This window comes from Sorex fumeus, unplaced genomic scaffold (genome assembly GCF_029834395.1).
Source record: "Sorex fumeus unplaced genomic scaffold, SorFum_2.1 ptg000265l, whole genome shotgun sequence".
Taxonomy (NCBI): Eukaryota; Metazoa; Chordata; class Mammalia; order Eulipotyphla; family Soricidae; genus Sorex; species Sorex fumeus.
The window spans coordinates 32,428,765-32,449,420 of record NW_026606322.1 but is presented as its reverse complement, the minus strand read 5'-3'; the positions used below and the strand labels follow the sequence as shown (position 1 = coordinate 32,449,420).

The following is a 20,656-nucleotide window of genomic DNA, read 5'->3' as shown; positions in this document are numbered from 1 at the left end:
GGGATGCTGGGAATCGAACCTGGATCAGCTGCATGCAAGGCAAATGCCCTACCCACTGTGCTATCGCTCCAGCCCCCAGGAATCACTCCTTAACTCATGCACTATCACTCTAACCCACTTTTTTAAATTTATTTTTCATTTTATTAAGTATTTGATTACATTTAATATTCGAACACCAGTGGGGGATAGGCAGCTGTAGCCTCATGGTGTGACCCAAATAACGAGAAAAACAAACAAACAAACAAAGAAACAAAGTGCCCTACTGTAGCACTGTCCTCCTTTTTTCATCCATCTGCCCTAGCAGGCACCAGTAACATCTCCATTGTGAGGCTTATTACTGTGTTTGGCATATCGAATACGCCATGGGAAGCTTGCCAGGCTTTGCCCTATGGGCGAGATACTCTGGTAGCTTGCTGGGCTCTCTGAGAGGGGCTGAGGAATCGAACCCGGGTTGGCCTCATGCAAGGCAAATGCCCTACCCGCTATGCCATCGCTCCAGCAAGTTATCTTATTCAGGACACCGACAAGGTCAAGTCGATATAAACTGAGATTCTCGAATAGTAAAACAGAATTTAGTAGTGAATCACTAAGTAGCATGTCCAAAAAAATTGCATGCTTAATAGTAAAATGTATCTAACTTTTCAAATCCTCTTCAATTAGCTACAGAAAAGTCCTAGATGTAAAACAAACAAAAATTTTTAATAAGAAAGGAAAAGAGAAAATAGTGCGAGTTCCCATTAACCACTTTTAACTCATCAGATGAACCAAACTGAAATCCCAAGAGATTTACATGCTCCAGGCAACGACTAGCCGCCCTCAGCGCGCCGGCGTCACAGACTCATCTGCGCCTGCGCGAAAGGGGCCGGTCGCGCCTGCGCATAGGTGGTGGGGAGCGAGAAAGATGGCGGCGCCCAGCCTGCCCACGCCGGTGCACGGACATGTGGGCCGGGGCGCCTTCCGCGACGTGTACGAGCCCGCAGAGGACACGTTCCTGCTGCTGGACGCGCTGGAGGCGGCGGCGGCGGAGCTCAGTGGGTGCGAGGAGGCCGAGGGTACCTGCAGGGAGTGGGCGGGGGCAGCCTGGGCTGGCGGCGGAACGGCCTCACCCATCCCTAAAGGAGGCGGTGTCGCATCCTCTTGGCGACGTTTGCCAGCCCAGCTCCTGCAGCGACGATTATTCCTGCAAAGCAATACTTTGCGGAATGACTGTGTTTTTTATTTTATTTTATCCTGGTTTCCTGTGGTTCTAGTAGTGGCGGACACAGTGGTCAAAAAACAAACAAACCCCAAAAAATCATGACTGCTTATTAAGAGGTTGCAATTTTAGAAGATAGTAAATAGTAACAAATTAAAAAAAAACTTAATGGCATTATGGACTCAATCCGTAAAAGAGCACCCACTGGTCGTGGTAGGGCAGAAGAAGGAGAGGAGTTCTGTTCTGAGATACTGGAGCGGGATGGTCAGTTTCAGAGCTTGCTTAGCAAGTTGCCTTCTCAGCTCCATAGCAACCGCTCAGGTGCAGATGAGCAGCAGAAGTGCAATTGCAGAAACTAATTTTTTATTTTTTATTTAAAAAAAAAATAGCCGAATGTTTCATTTAAATTTTTATTTCATCGTAAACTGTAGGATAACTCTGTTTTGTCCTTCCTCAGGTAGCTTAGGTTTATCAGGTCACACCCATCTAAAAACATTGAACTTGTAAGCAATGTCCTTTCTGTGTGGATATAGGAAGATAGTTAATATTATGCTTTGTAAGTTGGGAGTTAATTGACTCCGAATAATATTTACTCCTGGGCATATGATTTCTTGACTTAGTTGCCATTAGTTCCTAGCACCCCAAAAGCGGGGTCCCGACGAGTGACTGAATGGACCCAGGGCAAGTTGTGAGCTAACCTGGCATTGAAATGGGCCAGGCCAAAGCGCCACGATACTCAGCTATAAGTTGAGGGCATGATCATGGACAAATGCTGTCATGATCCAAAAGTAAGAACAATGAGACTAGGACCCTGCTAGAGCTAGGAAGACTAACTTGGCCTGAGGACTGCGAAATGTATAGTGAGATGTTCTCAGGAAGAACCAAACTAAGTTTATATCTCTTACTGCGCTCATACAGAATGACATTGTTAGAAATATTAGAAGTAGATTTATTACAACTATTTAAGTAGATTACTAGCTGAGGGAAGAACACACCCTTGTTGGGATCTCACCCTTGAGCGGATCTCCTAGTAATCTGAAATAATCTCTTTAGATGAGATTTTATCCTTGAGTAAATCTCCTGGAGGAGTGGTCTTACCTCTCTTGTTGATTTGTCGATATTCAACCCACCTTTATGTCACCGCTTTACGTGATTGCTATATGAACTAAGACTGTAAGCTTGGGGAGGGAGAGTCAGAACCAGAGGGGCTCAAGCTTGAGAGAAAGAACAGCCGTCCTGATCCAGGCCACACACAGGGCTCAAGAGCACCGAACGCAAGTGGTGAGAAAGAGCCATCCAGTGATCCCGTGAACACACAACTTTCGGCATGATAAGATTTTACAGTAAACAATTTAGTTTTGTGCAGCTAGCGACCAATCGCGTTGGCCCTGTTACCTTAGAAATACTCAGAATGTGGAAATGCTCTACTTGAAATAGCATTGGCTTTTTCAGTGATTGGAATTGGGCTTAAAGAATTAAAGATCTTTAAATGGACATCTAGACTTAAAATGGGGTTTACCCAAGTCACTGTCAGATTTCCTAAATTCATACTGTATTTTTTTCCTTGGTATTATTAACCAAGCTCCCGGAAGAGAACAAGGCAGAGTCTCCTGCCCCCGTGCCTGGCTGTCCTCACACAGGCCCCTTTGAGGAGGGTGGATTGAGTTTCCCTCTCCGCCCTGAGCTGAAGACCTCTGGGACCCAGCCAAAGCCATGCTGAGACCACTCTCCACATGCTTGGACGAGCCTCAAGCATGAAGGAACTGGTAGAGGAACCCAGGTGTGAGGGACCTGTGGCTGAGATCTCCAAACCTGCTCGGTTTGGGATTGGGTCTCTTCCACCCAGATTCCCCCATCTTCCAGTAGCTAGATAGTTACACCCACCAACTGCCATGTAACCCCATCAATGGCCAGGATACAGAGACTATAAAACCAAGCTCTTTCTCTGGTGCTCACTCTCAGAGAACCCGGCAGGCTACTGAGAGTATCATGCCCGCATATATGCTGGACTGGGAACACTTGTGAAGGTGATTAGAGGCTGCCCCGAAGTCTCCATCCCTCTCGGAGAGCCCGGCAAACTACTGAGAGTATCCTGCCCGCACGGCAGAGCCTGGCAAGCTACCCGTGGCGTTCTTGATAAGCCTAAAACAGTAACAATGAAGGTCCTCATTCCCCTGACCCTGAATGAGCCCCCAATATGTCATCAGGCTACACTAGCACATGACAAAGACGAATGGAGATATTACTGGCACCTGCTTGAGCAAATCGTTGAACAACAGGATGATAGTGATAGTGATAGTGATTATTCCTCTTAAAGGCGATTGGATAACTTTTCCATGTCATACCCTAGATTTTCTTAGATTGCTTTTTCATTGTAAAAGATGAAACTTTAATGGTTATTGGAATATAGAATGGAATGTGACTGTTTTATACCTTATGCATTGTTTGCATAATCCCAAAAAGATTTACGAGGACAAATTGTATTGCAAAGTATTCTGTAAAGGGAGGTGATTTTGTTAGAGCTTCTTGGATAATTCTAGCCTTGGAAATCTCATTATGTATAAGACTGTGACTTATTTTCAGATGAAGTCACCCAGTAATATTTAATGCATCTTTCTACAGCAAAATAAAGGATTGTCATATGTGTAGATTGATCCTCACAATAAAATAAAATAATTTTTTTTGGGGGGGTCACACCTGGCAATGCACAGGGGTTACTCCTGGCTCTGCACTCAGGAATTACTCCTGGTGGGACTCAGGGGACCATATGGAATGCTGGGAATCGAACCCGGGTTGACCGTGTGCAAGGCAAATGCCCTACCCACTGTGCTATCACTCCAGCCCCCCCAAAATAAAATATATGTTTAATTTAATTAGAAAACCCTAGAGTTTGCTGTTGAGTAGTTGTTTGGGTAACTGTTAGGTGCTAGAGAGACTCTTAAATCCCATTACCCTTTCTCTATAATGTATTTCTTTGCACTTTTGATGCATATCCAAGAGTTAATGCAAGCAAAATTAATTGAAGGGCAAAACCCGGTAGAATGAGGAATGTAGTATAGTCTGTAGCATTCTTAGGATCATTGATATTATAAGATATCTGGTTATTACCTAAATTCAGTATATTGCTGTAAAAATAGGGGGTGTCTTTGCTGTCTAAAGATACGATCATTAAAAATGAGAGAATAACTCACCTCAGGATATATTGATGGGTTTATGAATGTTATATACTTTTAGATGATTGAGAAAACATCTTCCATAAATTTTTTTTTAATTTATATTACATAGCCATCTTATTTTTGGAAACCTGGTTGGAATTGCTGATGTCTTTCATATTAATATTTTCAAGACTGAATTATATTATTCTAAGGTTTTTATGTAATATTTTTAGAAATTGAAGGGCAACTATTGTATTGCTGTTTTATGGACTTAAATTACTCCAAATGCTAACAATTTTGCATTCTGCAATATTAAACACAAAGTGGAAATCAGAAATTTGCTTATTTATAAATTTCTTGTGTTTTCATATAGGGGCAAGTGATTGATGATGCCGGGAAAATTGCACATCAAGAGTAACAGTTATTTTCAGTGATTACATTATAATCTAACTATACTGTTTCTTTTTGTTTTTTCAGAGTGGAAATATGCCTTGAAGTTGGTTCAGGGTCTGGAGTGGTATCAGCATTCTTAGCATCTCTGATTGGTCCTCAAGCTTTGTACGTGTAAGTGTGAGTATGTCAGATTCACTCCAGTTCTTCCATATCTGTCACTAAAGAGATTCACAGTGAGTATAGTTTCTTGAATGAAATTATTATTATCAGTAAGTATTATATATCTGAAAAATGTCTACTGAAGTTTATTAAGGGCTGAGATTACAAACTATGCTTACCTTTTATAAAAGCATAGTCAAAACTGGTCTGCATCATTGCAGAAATAGTTTAGCTCATCTCTATACTTGAATCCTTTTTAGATGACTAGTCTATGAAAAGGTTTTTTAATAACTAAAATTTATTCTTAAAACATTTGAGAAAATAGAAAGTATAATGAAGAAAATAAAAATCAGGGCTGGTGCGATAGTACTGTGGGTAGGGTGTTTGCCGTGCACGCGGCCGACCTGGGTTTGATCCCCAGCATCCCATATAGTCCCCCGAGCATCGACAGAAATAATTCCTGAGTGTAGAGCCAGGAGTAACCCCTGAGCATTGCCGGGTGTGACCCAAAAAGCAAAAGCAAAAAAGAAACAAAAAAAAATAAAAATCATGTAATTTTTACCACACATCTCCAAGTGCCTTTCTTGTAACTTTTCTTCATTTCCTCTTATATAATATCATTTTTTAAATTTATTTACTATTATTTTATCATGAACATTTCCCTTTCAAAAAATTTCGAGTTTCATTTTAGTTTTATTTCATTTTTCCCTAATGTTCTTTCATTAAATTCATTATTTAATTAATGTTCATTATTTAATTAATGTTTGTTACTGTCACTGTCCTCCCATTCTTCATTGATTTGCTAGCAGCGGGCCCAATAACATCTCCATTGTGACACTTGTTACTATGTTTGGCATATCATATATGTCAAGGGTACCTTGCCAGCCTTTGCCGTGCGGACGAGATACTTTCAGTAGCTTGCCAGGCTCTCCGAGAGGGGAGGACGAATCAAACCTGGGTCGGCCAGGTCGGCCGCGTACAAGGCAAACGCCCTACCCGCTGGATGTGAGGGCGATCTGGCTTCGACATATGTCACTCCATTGATTGCAAGGATTGATTCGGCTTATCTGGCTGGCTAGGCAGGTGTCACCTTCCTCCCTCACCGCTCCATGTGCGTCCCTCCCGAGGCTGCGTGATCAGTTGAAGAGGACGGCCTTCCTGGAATAGAGACTGACCGATCTTTGGTCAATGATATATGAGTAGCTGCGCTCCCCTGCTAGAACCTCCAAACAATGTTTAATTAATGTTCTTTTATTAAATTCATTATTTAATTAATCCACATATGTATGTGCCTGTATGTATATTCCTCTACTCTTTAACAATATAACCATTCTTTTTTCCCCTTTAATTCATTATCAATGCATTCTAGTGTTCTTCTAAATCATTGCTAATAAACGGTATGAAGCGTTCCTTCTACTTTTCAGTAACAGATTTTTCTCATGGGCATAAAATCAGATTTTACTCTTTTCCTGTTTGCAGGTGCACTGACATTAACCCTGAGGCTGCAGCTTGTACCCTGGAGACAGCACGCTGCAATCAAGTTCATCTGCAACCCGTAATTACAGATTTGGTAAGCTGTTAATCCTTGTCCAATTGTAACTAATTTCTTTTTTCAGCAAGTTATGATCATTATGATTTTAGTTCAGATACATTGTTACATAGCTTTCATGATTGAAATAATCAAACATCCATCCCTCTACCTGTGTGCATTTTCTACCACCAATGTCCCCCAATATCCCTCCTGTCACCCTCCTCTCACCCCCTGCCTCTGTGGCAGGTACCTTCCTTCTTTCTCTCTACTTTGGGGCATCATGGTTTGCAATACAAATACTGAGAGGTCATCATGTTTGGTTTTCAGCAAGTTTTGACTCACTAAAGATTATGCTTCATGGGCTGCAGCAATAGTACAGCAGGTTGGGCATTTGCCTTGCACACGGCTGACCCAGGTTTGATTCTCAGCATCCCATATGGTCGCCCAAGAACTGCCAGGAATAATTCCTGAGTGCAGAGCCAGAAGTAACCCCTGTGCATCACTGGGTGTGACTCAAAAAGAAAAAAAAATTATGCTCCACACATAATTTACAAAGAGGAAGGAAGGGAGAAGAAGGAATGGAGAAAGGAAGGAAGGGGAAGGAAGGGAGGAAAGGAAGGAGGGAGGAATACTGGTAGTGGTGTTCAGAGGATCAGCTGCATGTGTGCAAGGCAAGAGGGCGCTTCCTTACCAGCTGTACTATCACTCTGCCCCCAGTGTACTTCTTGATTTTTATTTTATCTTTATCAGGAAGTGACTCATGGGAATTCATGCCCAAATCAGTTCTTTCAGTAGTGAAACTATGTCAAACTATGTTTCTTTGAGGAATGAAAAACAAAGCTCTGGGGCCAGAGAGATAGTCCAGTGGGTAGGGCACTTGCCTTGCTAATGGCTGACCCAGGTTCAATCCCCAGCCCCGCATATGGTCCGCCGAGTCCGGTTGAGAATGATTCCTGAGCATAGAGCCAGAGTAAACCCTGAGCGGTGCTGGGTATGACCCCAAATCCAAAACATAAGTAAAGACAAATATATATCTAGCAGATAATGACAGGTGCCAGTGCAGATTTGGGGGGATTCACTGTCACAGTCACAGTCCTTCCATTGTTCATCGATTTGCTCGAGCGGGCCCAATAATGTCTCCATTGTGACAATTGTTACTGTGTTTGGCATATTGAATACGTCACGGGTAGCTTGCCAAGCTCTGCCGTGGGGGAAAGATACTCTCGGTAGCTTGCCGGGCTCTCCGAGAGGGTTGGAGGAATCAAACTCGGGTTTGGCCATGTTGGCTGCGTGCAAGGCAAACGCCCTACCGCTGTGCTATCTCTCCAGCCCTTGGGGGGATTAATGGGTATATTAAGAAGAGGAAGTTTGAGAGACACTGCTTTTAGATACTCAAAACATTCCATGTCAACAGCATGTTAGAGTTCATGAATGAGAGACAAGAGTGATCATTGAAGTGATCATTGCAGAAAATGGCTTTAGGGTTATAGACTTACTTAGATAGAGTGTTTTTTACTTTCTTGTCTTGTGAAGGTGGAAGATTCCCATAATCCGGCATGTTTCTTCCGCCTGCCCTCCCACCCCTTTTTTCCCCAGTGTCAGGGATGAACCTCAGGTGAGGCATCTGCTTTGCTTTGCCACATCTCTTGTCCCCAAAAATGATTTTTAAAATATATGATTCTCAGGCTGGAGTGATAATACAATAATAGGTAAGGTATTTGCCTTGCACGCAGCTGACCTAGGTTCGATCCTTAGCATCCCATATGGTCCCCCAAGCACTGCCAGGAGTAATTCTTGAGTCTAGAGCCAGGAGTAACCCCTGAGCATTGCTGGGTGTGACCCAAAAAAAGCAAAAACAAAAATTAATAAATAAAATATTTGATTTTCAAGCACAAAGGAGCACTGGATATGGAGTTTTATTTTATTTTTTTACCTCCTTCATATTTTTTTCATAATTTTATTTATTTTTCTTCTTATAACATGGCTGACCCGAGTTCGATTCCTCCGCTCCTCTCGGAGAGCCCAGCAAGCTACCGAGAGTATCTCGCCCGCACGGCAGAGCCTGGCAAGCTCCCCGTGACGTATTCGATATGCCAAACTCAGTAACAACAAAGTCTCCAATGGAGACTTTACTGGGCCCGCTCGAGCAAATCGACGAACAACGGGAGGGCCTTTACCTTTACCTATATTTATTTATTGAATCACTGTGGGAAAAGTTACAAAGCTTTCAGGTTTAAGTCTCAGTCATACAATGATCAAACACCTTTCCCTTCACCAGTACTCATTTTTCACCACCAAGAACCCCAGTATACCCCCCTCCCACCCCTCCCAATGCCTGTGAGGCAGATGATTTCTAGTTAACTCTTCTCTACATTGATTACATTCATTATTTCGACAAAACATGCACCACTGTTGTTTTGAATTCCCCCCCCTCTCCCTCCCCCCCCGCCCAACAATCAGAATTGCTGAAAAGGCATTGTGAAATACTTTGCTTTCTATAGCTGGTATGAGATTCATATAATGTCATATAATGATTTTGGATTTCTGCAAAGAGCCAGATAATTACAAGATTGGTTTCTGTGCGCCTGGTGTTATGGCTGTGCTGGAGAGCCACTTGTGGATGGCAACTCGTCACCTCAGTAGGGTATGAAGAACGAGCTGGCACTGCCCCCCTTCCCATGAGACCGCAGCTGCCCTGTCACTTCTGGCTCATACCTGGCTTTCCTACAAGCTCTGAGGCAGCAGCCGCCTTGCTGCCAGAGGGGAAAAAGGCGGAAGGGAACAACAGCCTTTCCCTCCCGGGGAGGCATGGAGCTGTAGTTTAACGCATGGACCATTCACCCCTCTGCCTCAAGCTGTCAGGCTCTGGACTAAGTCCTTTTGCCTTTGGAGCCATGGCCGTGCTGGAGAGCCGCTCATGGGGGGCAACTAGTGACCTCAGTAGGGCATGAAGGACAAGCCAGTACTGTCCCCCTTCCCATAAGACTGCAGTTGCCCCGTCATTGCTGGCTCATACCTGGCTTTCCAATAAGCTTCAAGGCAGCAGCCACCTTGCTGCAGAGTGGGGTGGGGGAGAAAAGCGGAAGGGAGCAACACCCTTTCCCTCCCGGGGAGGCATAGCACTGTAGTTTAACACATGGTCTATTCACTTTTCTGCCACAAGCTTCTGGGCTCTGGACTAAGTCCTTTTGCCTTTGGAGCCATGGCCGTGCTGGAGAGCCACTCGTAGGGGGCAACTCGTGACCTAGGTAGGGTGTGAAGGACGAGCTGGTACAGCCCCCCTTCCCATGGAACTGCAGTTGCCCCATCACCGCCGGCTCATACCTGGCTTTCCAATAAGCTCTGAGGCGGTGGCCACCCTGCCATGCGGTCCAGATGGATTTCTGCCAAAAGCCATTGGGTTTGGAGATTCGCCTCTGAGTCTCTGGGATCATGGCCGTTAATCTGCTTGATCAGGAGCCAGAGAGGCCGTTTGTAGGTGGTGACTCGGGGTCTTGTTGGGATGTGGAGGAAAGGGCCGGTTCCACCCCCATCTGGTGAGGCCCTGTGTGTCTTATCACTGCAGGCCCAAACCTGACTGTCTTGTGGCCTCTGGAGGATGGTGGTCACCGGGTCACCAGGGGGAACTGGCCAAGGCACAAAACCCATTCCCACCTGGAGTGGCCCAACCCCAGTAACCCACTGCAGGAACAGGATGCATTTCTGCCAAAAGCTCTTGGGTTCCGAGATTCGTTTCCGAGTCCCTGGGATCATGGCTGCCGAGTAGTTCAATCAGGAACCAGAGAGTCCACGCCTCCAATTACATAGCTGAGACAGAGGTGGTTTGTGGGTGTGTCTCCCACATATCTAACTTTTGGCCGTTTACTTTCTTGGTAAACTTTGCCCCAAGTTTTGGGGGCTGGCCAAAGGCACAGCAGCAGTTTTGGGGTATCTGAAAGTCTGATGGTGGCATCAGGCTGCTGATGCACTCACCTCACAGGTACAGATTGACCTGCTGGCAGCACCATACCCTTTTGGATATGGAGTTTTAAAGGCACTCTCTTTTAAAAAGATATTTTTCTTGTTCTCTACATTGCACCCAGTTTGAAGATTTTTAAAAATGCCAGGTGCTTGATATTTGCAGTCTTTTCCCAGTATTTTCATTCTTGGATATGTCATTGTTTCTGGCAATACATTTACAAGTACTTAAATAAAAAGGTCCTCCCCCGCCCCCCCCATTGATTTCTAGATGTTTTCTTTTTTTTTTTCTTTCTTTTTTTCTCACACCCACCCCCCCCCCCGCCCCACCCGGAGCTGTCTCTCGCCTGCCCCTCGATGTATTCTGTCATCTCATAAAATATTTTTCTTGGTAATAAAAAACTATTTAAGCTGGCATAAAGTTGTCTATAAATCTACAGAGCTAAGAGTTTCCTTCCTCATTTCGTCTTCTACAGGTGAGCCCCTGGAGTAAACAGGTGAGCTAGGGGCATTTCTGGACATTTATATTATACTACTAAGAAGTTAATTTCTACAGTTTTGGGCAAATGCATTTTAATCTTTCCCCTAATGAAAATGCAAAAAAGAAATACTGAGCTCCAGTTCTCTTAGTGTGGATTTCTAACATTTTTTCCTCCCTAAGAACACTGGAGAATACTTATATTTGCTTGTTTCTTTAATTCAGTCTGACTTAAAATTCTACCTATTGTTGAACATTAGGTCAAAGGCTTGCTACCAAGGTTAAAGGGAAAAGTTGATCTTCTGGTGTTTAACCCCCCCTATGTGGTGACTCCATCTGAAGAGGTAAGGCTTATAAAAAATTAAATTGTTAATATTTTTAACTCCTTTCTTTCTAAAATCAGCTGCGCTTCATAAGTTATCAGTCAACTGCCGGTGAAGACAAAATGCTCTTTGTTTAAAAATTTTTTAACTTCATACACAGTGGTTTATAAAGTTGTTCATAATATATATTTTTTTCAAGCATTCAATGTTCCAACACCAATCCCACCACCATTGTGAACTGCCTCCACCAATGTCCCCAGTTTCCCACCCACCATATTCTCCTGCTTAGCGGGCGCAGAAGAATTCATCTTACATTGCTTGTTAGAACAAGATGGCTAATGATATTACCGAAAAATACTTTAGTAAAGGAAAATTTGTGAAGATTGTTATATCTTCCAGTGGGGTTATTCAATCATTGTCTGAGGGTTTACTGAGCTAGTTGTTGGGTAATTGAACCTTCTGAGTTCTTGTTCTTGTCTGTTGAGCTTGGTTGGCTTCTGTGCTACTTTCCCATCTAATTTGTTGTGCTCCTCCTGGGCTGTCAGTATTGTGGAATTTGGAATTGTACAGCCACGTGTGTGACTGTATGCTCCAAGAGCTCCAGGAACTGTAGTACTGAGACACTTCTGGGCCCAGTCCCCTCCCGAGGGGCCCAGAGTATTCAGCCTGAAAACCCGTGTACCCATGACTTGAATCAGCCTGATGTGGCATCTTTTCAGAGATTAGCCATGAAGCTGTGAAACCTCTGAGCCCTTGTTTACATTTGCGGTGGCTGTGGGATGTGGATGTGCTGCTGGGGCTTCTGGCATTTAAGGGCCAGGGCCAGACTGATCGCCACCGCTCACAGAAGACCCTAGAGTTTTCAGCCCCAAACCTGGTGTACCTGGGAGTTTCACTGACTTGGCATCTTTGCAGAAATGAGTCGTGAAGCAGTGAAGTTGGACTGCTTGCATTGGTGGTGCCTGTGGGGTGGGGTGTGGCTGCTATGGATTCTGGCAGTGGGGGACTGTGGGGAGACTGCCTGTCCCCACTCAGAGAAGACCCCAGAGGTTTCGGCCCAAACCCTTGTGAACCTGGGAGTTTCATTGGCTTGGTGTTTCTACAGAGCTCACACACTGCTCTGGTTTACCCCTAATTGTCCGTAACTGGATATTTAGGAGAGTAACCTAAAAGCAACGGGACTGTAAACTGCAGTCCAAATCTGTCCTGCACAGCCCCATCCACATTGGGCCATGCAGTGTATGGATCTCCTTTGTCACTGAACTTTTGCATATTTGCAGAGCAAAATATTTGTAGTTGCAGAAGGATTCCTTCTGATATCCTCAGGTATCCGTCTTCCTTTCATAGTATTGTCAGAGAGTAGGAGGGAGGGGATTTCCTAATTCTCATTTCTGAATGGGAGAGAAAAATCTAAAGGCTGGAAAGATAGTACATCAGGTAAGGGACCTGGCTTTAGTCCCCTGCACCGCCTATGGTCCCCTGAGCATGGCCAGGAGTAAGCCATAAGTATAGCCAGGTGTGCCCCCTTAATAAAATAAATGTGTATTAAAATTTTTTAATAAAGCACTAAGGTATTTAACTGTAATCATGTTTAAAAGGAAAAAGGTCAAGACAGACAAGGCAAATGACAAACTAACACTAACTTTCCTTGAATATCTATGCTTATTTATTCTTTAATGAGGATTTCCTGGCCAAGACTAAAACATTACAACTACTTCTTCCAAAACAGAAAAGGTCAGAAGTTAGTTGTTCTTCCCACTAAGAGTGATTAAACAACTAAAAAGCTGTTCTTCTGACATGAATCCATGAGAAGGAAATCCATTGCCATAATATGATCAGCACTTGAAAGAAATGCAACTTTAATGCACCTCTCTAGGAAAATACTATGAGGCGGGGGGGGGGGGGTGGGGGGGGTGGGCGGGCAGAGTGATATTACAGCCTGGAAGATGCTGGCCTTGCACACAGCCAGCCTGGGTTCCATCCCTGGCATTCCATATGGTTCCACCAAGCCCAAGAGTTACCCCTGAACTCAGAGCCAGGAGTAACCCCTGAGCATCACCAAGTGTGGCCCACAAAGAAAAACAAAACAAGAAATTTTGATTGTTGCAAGTAATGCACTGAAGCATTGGTGCTTTCCAGAGTTATTCATGATCGGGTTTCACACATGTGCATTCCACTGCCCATCCCTTCACCAAGTTCCCTCATTTCCCTCCCTCCCATCCTCCAGCTACTGAAGACCAGTTCTCAAGTTCTGTTTCTGCTGCCTTTTGGCATTTGATATTTCCCTACATGTTGTTTTTCTGATTTTTATAGTGAAGGGAGGGAAGTAATTTCCAAAGATTACAAACTTATACCAGGTCACCTGGTCTGGGGAATGTTGGGTTCGGATCCAGCATGGGCAGTAGCACACATGTAGCGGGGATGATTGTGATTCTGTGACTTGAGTCTAAATAAAAGTCTTTTGAAATGGCACAGGTAGGAAGTCACGGGATAGAGGCCGCCTGGGCTGGTGGTAGAGATGGTCGAGAAGTTATGGACAGGTTCTTCCCGCTGGCTCTGGATCTCCTTTCACCAAGAGGCCTCTTCTACTTGGTTACAGTCAGAGAGAACAACCCAGGTAATGCACACCACTGCATCTTTTCCCGCGTACGTTGCTAAAATCAAACGTTAATCATGTCAGAGACCCTCCAGAGTAACCCGGAATTATCCTGGTATAATCCCAACAGCCGTTTTACAATACAGCTGTGCCCACTGATACAAGAGTGTTCTACTTTTTAAGGAGTATTGCCTTGGGGTGGACAGCAATTCCTATCATCTATGAACTCAATATAAAGCCACAATGTCTCCTTCTAACTTCTCACCTTCTGTAGCACTGTCCTGTAGACTGTCCTCTCATTCTTTATCGATTTGCTCGAGTGGGCACCAGTAACGTCTCCACCGTGAGACTTGTTAACATCTCGCCTTAATATTCAAATATAAAATCAAAAATTCCTTCTACCAGCCTCTCCTTCAGCCTTTGCTTTGTCCCGCCAGTCCCTGTGCCGTTGGCACTTCTGCTTTCATCTGGGGGATGGACTCTTAGCTTTTGGCTCTCCGCTTACTTTGGAGCTGATTCATCAGCAAATAAGCTCCTTCACTGTAACCTCAGACTTGCTTTTTATCATGTACCTTCTGTCCTTGACCTCTCACTTGGTTTTGGTAACTTGGATTTTGTTGGACAGTGGTGTGTGTGTGTGTGTGTGTGTGTGTGTGTGTGTGTGTGTGTAAGTAAAGGATCAGAGAGCTCTTGTGGGGTTAAGCTGCTTGCCTGCCATCCCACTGACCCTTGTTCAGATTGCTGCTACCTCAGAGGGTCCCCTGGCTGCTGGGTATGCCACCCCTCAAATAAAGCAGAACAAAAAGTTGCTGCAAGGAGTGAGATTTTGCTTTTTTAAAAAACAGCTGAGTAAAGAAAAAGTGAGAGAGAAAACTTATTATTTCTACTATGTAATATCCCTATATGTCACTATAGTTTGTCCATGCCTTCATTGAATTTTTTTTTTTTTTTTTTTTTTTGCTTTTTGGGTCACACCTGGCAATGCACAGGGGTTACTCCTGGCTCTGCACTTAGGAGTTACTCCTGTCGGTGCTCAGGGGACCATATGGGGTGCTGGGAATCGAACCCAGGTCGTTCACATGCAAGGCAAATGCCCTACCCTCCTTGCTATCTCTCCAGCCCCATTCATTGACATTTTTGATCCTGACATTTTTGATCCAAAACAATAAACAGAGGACAGAAATTGGAGCCAGGCAACTACAGTATGAATGGCCTCCTTAGTAACACGTCTTACTCAAGATTCTGTGGAATTCAGAGTGGATTCCTACTGCAAAATAGGCTGCTCGGGCTTGTGAAATTTCTCGAAAATGCCTTGTAAAAATGAAGTGTTCCCATCAGTCTGAAGTCCAGGTTGCCTTTCCACAGAAACTGCACCTGCGACGCATTGCTCTCCCACAGGAACAGAATTCGCCACTAGTCTGTGTTATCGTCTTCCTAATCCGTTGGTGAGCCCTGGATCCCATTGTATGGTCTAATTGCATTGTTTCTATTTTCACTGTAGAAGAGATTTTGGAAACAATGAAAACCAAAGGTCTACAGGGGACCACCACACTGTCCAGGCAAGCCGGGAGAGAGCTCCTCTCAGTCCTCAAGTTCACCAAGTCCTGATGGCCAGTGTGTGTCCTAGATTGTATCAGATGGAGATCGAACAGATAATGTATTCTATTGAATACGTATACGAGTGTATTGATAAGCTGACATTTAATATGTTTTGGTTTTATTTGGGGGCTTTTTTTTGGAGGGGGGTGGGGGGGTATACACACTGAGGTGTTCAGGACTTACTTCTGACTTTGTGCTTAGAGATCACTGCTAGCAGACTTGTGGGACCAAATGGGGTACCAGGGATCGAACCCAGATCTGCCCTGTGCAAGGCCCTGCCTTGTGGTGCTATCTCTCTGGCTCCTGATGAGTTGACATTTAATTTAATTTGAAATAGAAGTAATTTCTTGATTGACAAAAGTGTGAGAAAGTTGTAATATATAAAAAGGTGCAAAAGGTTCTTTCTGTTTCACCCAGGAATCAGGCCTACAAAAATACTTGCACCAAAAAACAAATACATATGTGTGTGTGTTTGTGTGAGTGTGTGTATGTAATTGTCATTTATATATAAAATACAAATAAAAAAATTTCAGTGTTACCTGTCAAGGCAAAATAATGAAATAAACCTAAGTGTTTCTAAAGAAATTAGTAAATGATAGTATATCCATATGTCACAGAACATGAGTGACATATCCAGGCACTTACATCCTTGTGTCAGGTCTGTATATGCTGAACCAGAGGGGCATATGATGTATTATTGAGTATAAGAAAAATAACATTATGGTGTATATATACATATATATTTAAGAAATCAGCGAGGGTCTGTGTTATGTGTATATAAGATGATCTCATTACAGTGAGAATGGAAGAATGTTCAAATTTGGAGGAGGGGGTTGTGTTTGCACAGTAACATTTCCATGAAATTTTCATAAAGGTTTTTACTGGAAAGAACGTTTAGACACAAGGAACTGGTCCCACCACGGCAAGACAGGGGTGATGAGGTGGGTTCCTGAGACAGTGGTGATGAGAAGCAATGATGGACATGCTTACATGTTGTAAGCATGAAGCCATCATTAGCAGTATTGTATGTCATGGCACCTCAAGGAAAATTGTAAAATAAAAATTTATTTTTAACGTATTCACGTGTTATTTTGTTAATGTGGAATGCCTCCATTCTCCTAAGCCAACTTTTCCTCTTACTCTGTTTTCTTTTTTCTTCTAATATGTCTATCCATCTATCTTTGTACTACACATTTTTCCCCCTAAGATCAGGTTCACTTGTACATAAGCGAACTCACCACTTCTAATCACATTTTGCAAAGCTGATTGTATCAAAACATGTGAAATTATCCTAAACTGTAGTGAGCTATTCCATAACTTCCATATCACTTATAATACACTTAAAAACAGATTGTGAGAGCGTACAGGAGGCCAGATATTCTTGTGTGTGCCTTGGAGCCCACAAACCTGCTTAAATCTCCACATTTAAGTCCCTGAGTACTGCCATGGGTCATACTGAAGCACCAAGCCAGGAATATCCTGTGAGCAGGCCTGTGCAGAACCAGAATGAGAAGAATCCAGAATTCCTTTCTATTAACATAATCAATTAGGAAAGCTTTCTAAGATTAAAGTGTTCAACCCCACCATAGAACCATGAAATCCTTTGAACAGACCTAAAGATAATATTTTTTTTGTGTGTCTGGTTTGTACTGACAGCGTTATTTACCAGGATAAAAGTTTCACTGACCACTTCATAAGCATATCCTGCCTGTTTGTTCCACCAGAGGCTAGCACATTGCTTTCAATAGCCATCTCCTTCCAGTCTTTCCTAAAGTGAGTAAATCTCTGGGGCATGGGAAGTTGGGATGTTTTGGAACAATCCAGTGATTGGAAGTGGTGTGGAAGCCTTTTTTTCCATAGTTTCAATTCTCGGGGTGGGGAAGAGCCCAAGTACTGGCCAGGTGCTCAGTTAATTCCTTGCATTTACCCTCTGGTACCATGACCAAGAATGACAGTGTATGTCTCAACCCCGCTGCCCACCACACTTAGACACACACACACACACACACACACACACACACACACACACACACACACACACACCTCCCTAAAGTATAAAGGAAAGGAAAGGTAATTCCTGTGAGAGGATGCAAGAAAAGGATCTATGACTCAGAGATGTGGCTTAGTGGTAGAGTTGTCTACTGGGCATGTGTGTGACCTTGGGTTCGAGCTCCAGCATCATGAGAAAAAGACAAAGAAAAGCTAGCAGAAGAGTCCCTGGCACTGCTGTCTCCTAGTACTGCAGGATGTGACTCAAGAAAAGCATCAACAGGAGATGGAGCAGTAGTACTTCAGGTAGGGCATTTTCCTTGCACGCGGCCGTCCCGGGTTTGATTCCCAGCATCCCATATGGTCCCCCGAGCACTGCCAGAGTAATTCCTGAGTGCAGAGCCAGGAATAAATCTGAGCATCACTGGGTGTGACTGTAAAAGCAAAAAAACAAAACAAAACCCCCAAAAAATAAAAGGTGGTTTTGGAGTAAAACCCAGGCCCCTCCCCACTCATTCATATACAGCCTATGGTGGTAGCACCCGGAATGGCCAACTTGTGTAGTGGAAACCATAGAAACCAGGAGACCAGCCACACTCTGCAGAACAGTCTCCTAATTAATATTCTAAGCATCTTGTTTGAGAAAATAGAATTCAGATAAAGTAGGACAATAGGGACTCTGTGAGCAAAATTTGTAAGGTGATGAAAAGGGGAAATATTTGAATTAAAAAATTCTGATATTGGGACTGGAGCAATAGCACAGCGGGTAGGGCGTTTGCTTTGCACGCGGCCAACCTGGCTTTGATTCCCAGCATCCCATATGGTCTCCCCAGCACCGCCAGAAGTAATTCCTGAATGCAAAGCCAGGAGTAACCCCCGTGCATTGCCGGGTGTGACCCACAAAGAAAAAAAATCTGATATCAGAAGATGCAAACAGAAAGGTATTATTAGAAACATTTTGATGCTAATAATTCCATTTTTGCTGGTTTTGGCACCCACACCAGGGCTCAGAGGTTGTTTCCAGCTGGTTGTTCACAGGTCTCTCCTTGGCATGAAATTCAGGCCTAAAGGCAAGTCTGCATTTCTCCAGCCTCATGCCAATGATTAAGCGGGGGTGAACCTTGCTCTAGATCTTAAACTTCAGCTACCGCAGCCTACTTAGTGGAGGTGGACTTATTAGATAACTAATAAAACACCCCTCGAGTTCCTTGTTCACTAGGTCTCAACTCAAGTATAGTGTAAGAAACTCCCAGGTGTTAAAGGTTTCAGTAACAGTCCTTCAAAACATCAAGTTGTGATCAAACCCACGTGGGCCACATTCAGGGCAAATGCCCTACCCACTGTACTGTCACTCAGGTCCCTAATCTCACACTTAGCCCCTGGTACTCAGAGAATATATTTTGATTGTTCAAAGCCACCATGTTGATTGTTCCATTAGCCACACAAAACAATATACTAGGGGATGCTGATTCCGTTGGTCTTGGAGGATAAAAGGCCTATCACAATGATTGAGAAATGTCTGAAAAATTTTATGATTATAAAACCACCGCTCAAAATTTTTCTTACTCTGAACTGATTAGATCCCAGTCCCAAATGATAAGGGCCAGGGGACTGGCAGGAGGGCCTCTATTCCAGTAAGTCATGGAGTCATGGCAGAACCCAGAATCTTTTCACCAACCTCCAAGGATGGAGGAAGCCACATGGGCCATAAGTTGGTTTTCTAAGTGACTCCATCACTACCCTCTATTACATTATCTTGGTCACAACTTTGACAATATGGCCCCAGCCTAGTGGCCAAGGTCTGTAAAAGTGCACGGCCACCTCAGGAAGAAATTATAAAGTTGTAGAACATAAACAGCACTTGCTTTCCAGGGAAAACGGGTTTTCTCTGAATCAGCTCCGTTTTCTGTTGTTGTCGTGGCCATGGGAGAGATGGGTAGCACACAACTTAAGTCAGCATGGAAACAGAAGAGAGAATGGAGGATGACACAGGAAAAGTTTTTATGGGTCACTTATGGAAATGGCACAAATAATTTGTATCCATATCCATGTTCCAATGGCTAGAACTTCTTTGGGGTCAGGAAATTTCTGCACCTACTTACTCCCCACGAATTGTTTTAAGATACACTCAAGAGTCATAAGGGTTGTCTTGAGAGGATAGGGATCGGGTCTCTACATCCAACTTCAAAGCTTTCTTGAAGCCTTTCCATTAATTATATGGTAGAATTGGGTGGTCAGGAACCATTCCTAATCAGATCTTACTAAGACTATGGAACTTGGTAATTTGGGGCCAGAGAGATAGTAGGGGAGATAGTTCAGCTAGTAGGGCACTTACCTTGCCCGTGGTTGACCTGGGTTCGATCCTCAGCAACCCTACCCTGCCAGAAATAATTCCTTAGTGCTGAGTCAGGAGTAAGCCCTGAGCATTGCTGGGCATGGCCCCTCTCCCCCACCCCCATAGAATTATATAATTCTCATTATTTAGAATCCAAAAACTGTCAGGACTTTTCCAACACTAAAGTTCTGCATTTTATTTCAAAGTGGGGGGTGGCATGGAAGTTGGGCCACACGAGGCAGTGCTTGGGGTCTACTTTCAGCTTTGTGCCCAGGAGTGCTCCGGTGACCAAGCAGTGCAGGGGATTAACCATGGCCACCTGCACACCACGTTTGTGCTTGGTCCTTTGAGTTATTTCTATAGACCCCTTCCTGCTCAAGACAGCAAATTGCAAACAGTTCCCCCATTTCCACAAATCTTACATTCCCAGCACGTTCATTAGTTCATTGACACAGGCATCAGAATTGGCAAGAAAACTTTCTTGTGTTTGTTTTGTGGGCCACACCTGACAGTCCTCAGGGGGCTGTGACCGACATGCTGCTGCTAAGTCAAATGCAAAGATAGGAATCAAACCCACATTCTAGTATGCAAAAGCTGCATGCCAACTCTGCACTATCTTCACTGGCCCTTCAAAACACTCTTCTTTTGGGGGCATGTGTCTCAGGCAGGGGGTATAAGAGGGGCATACCCAGGAGTGCTTGTAAGCTATCCCTAACAGTGCCCAGGGGAACATTACTAGAGGAATTAGTAACTGTCACTGTCACTGTCCTCCCGTTGTTCATCGATTTGCTTGAGCAGGCCCAGTAACATTGTGAGACTTGTTACCGTGTTTGACATATCGAATACATCACGGGTAGCTTGCCAGGCTTTGCCGTGAGGGCGAGATACTCTCAGTAGCTAGCCGGGCTCTCCAAAAGGGGCAGAAGAATCGAACTCGGGTTGACCA

At 43.9% G+C, this 20,656-nt stretch overlaps 1 protein-coding gene across 1 annotated transcript; it reads left to right on the top strand.

Annotated features, from left to right (window-relative positions):
* The first annotated feature begins 898 nt into the window (after positions 1-898).
* On the top strand, positions 899-16,441 carry N6AMT1 (N-6 adenine-specific DNA methyltransferase 1). The gene is made up of 6 exons (XM_056109395.1): positions 899-1,035; positions 4,828-4,914; positions 6,382-6,472; positions 11,129-11,212; positions 13,667-13,808; positions 15,289-16,441. Exons 1-6 carry the CDS (start codon positions 902-904, stop codon positions 15,393-15,395), a joined length of 645 nt encoding a protein of 214 aa, XP_055965370.1. The 5' UTR covers positions 899-901; the 3' UTR covers positions 15,396-16,441.
* Positions 16,442-20,656: the final 4,215 nt, after the last annotated feature.

Bases quoted from the DNA above. Each gene is read 5' to 3' on its own strand.
- N6AMT1 (XM_056109395.1), top strand. From the start codon at position 902: ATGGCGGCGCCCAGCCTGCCCACGCCGGTGCACGGACATGTGGGCCGG. The intron at 4,915-6,381 runs GTAAGTGTGAGT...TCCTGTTTGCAG, and splicing joins GGTCCTCAAGCTTTGTACGT to GTGCACTGACATTAACCCTG. The intron at 6,473-11,128 runs GTAAGCTGTTAA...GTTGAACATTAG, and splicing joins AACCCGTAATTACAGATTTG to GTCAAAGGCTTGCTACCAAG.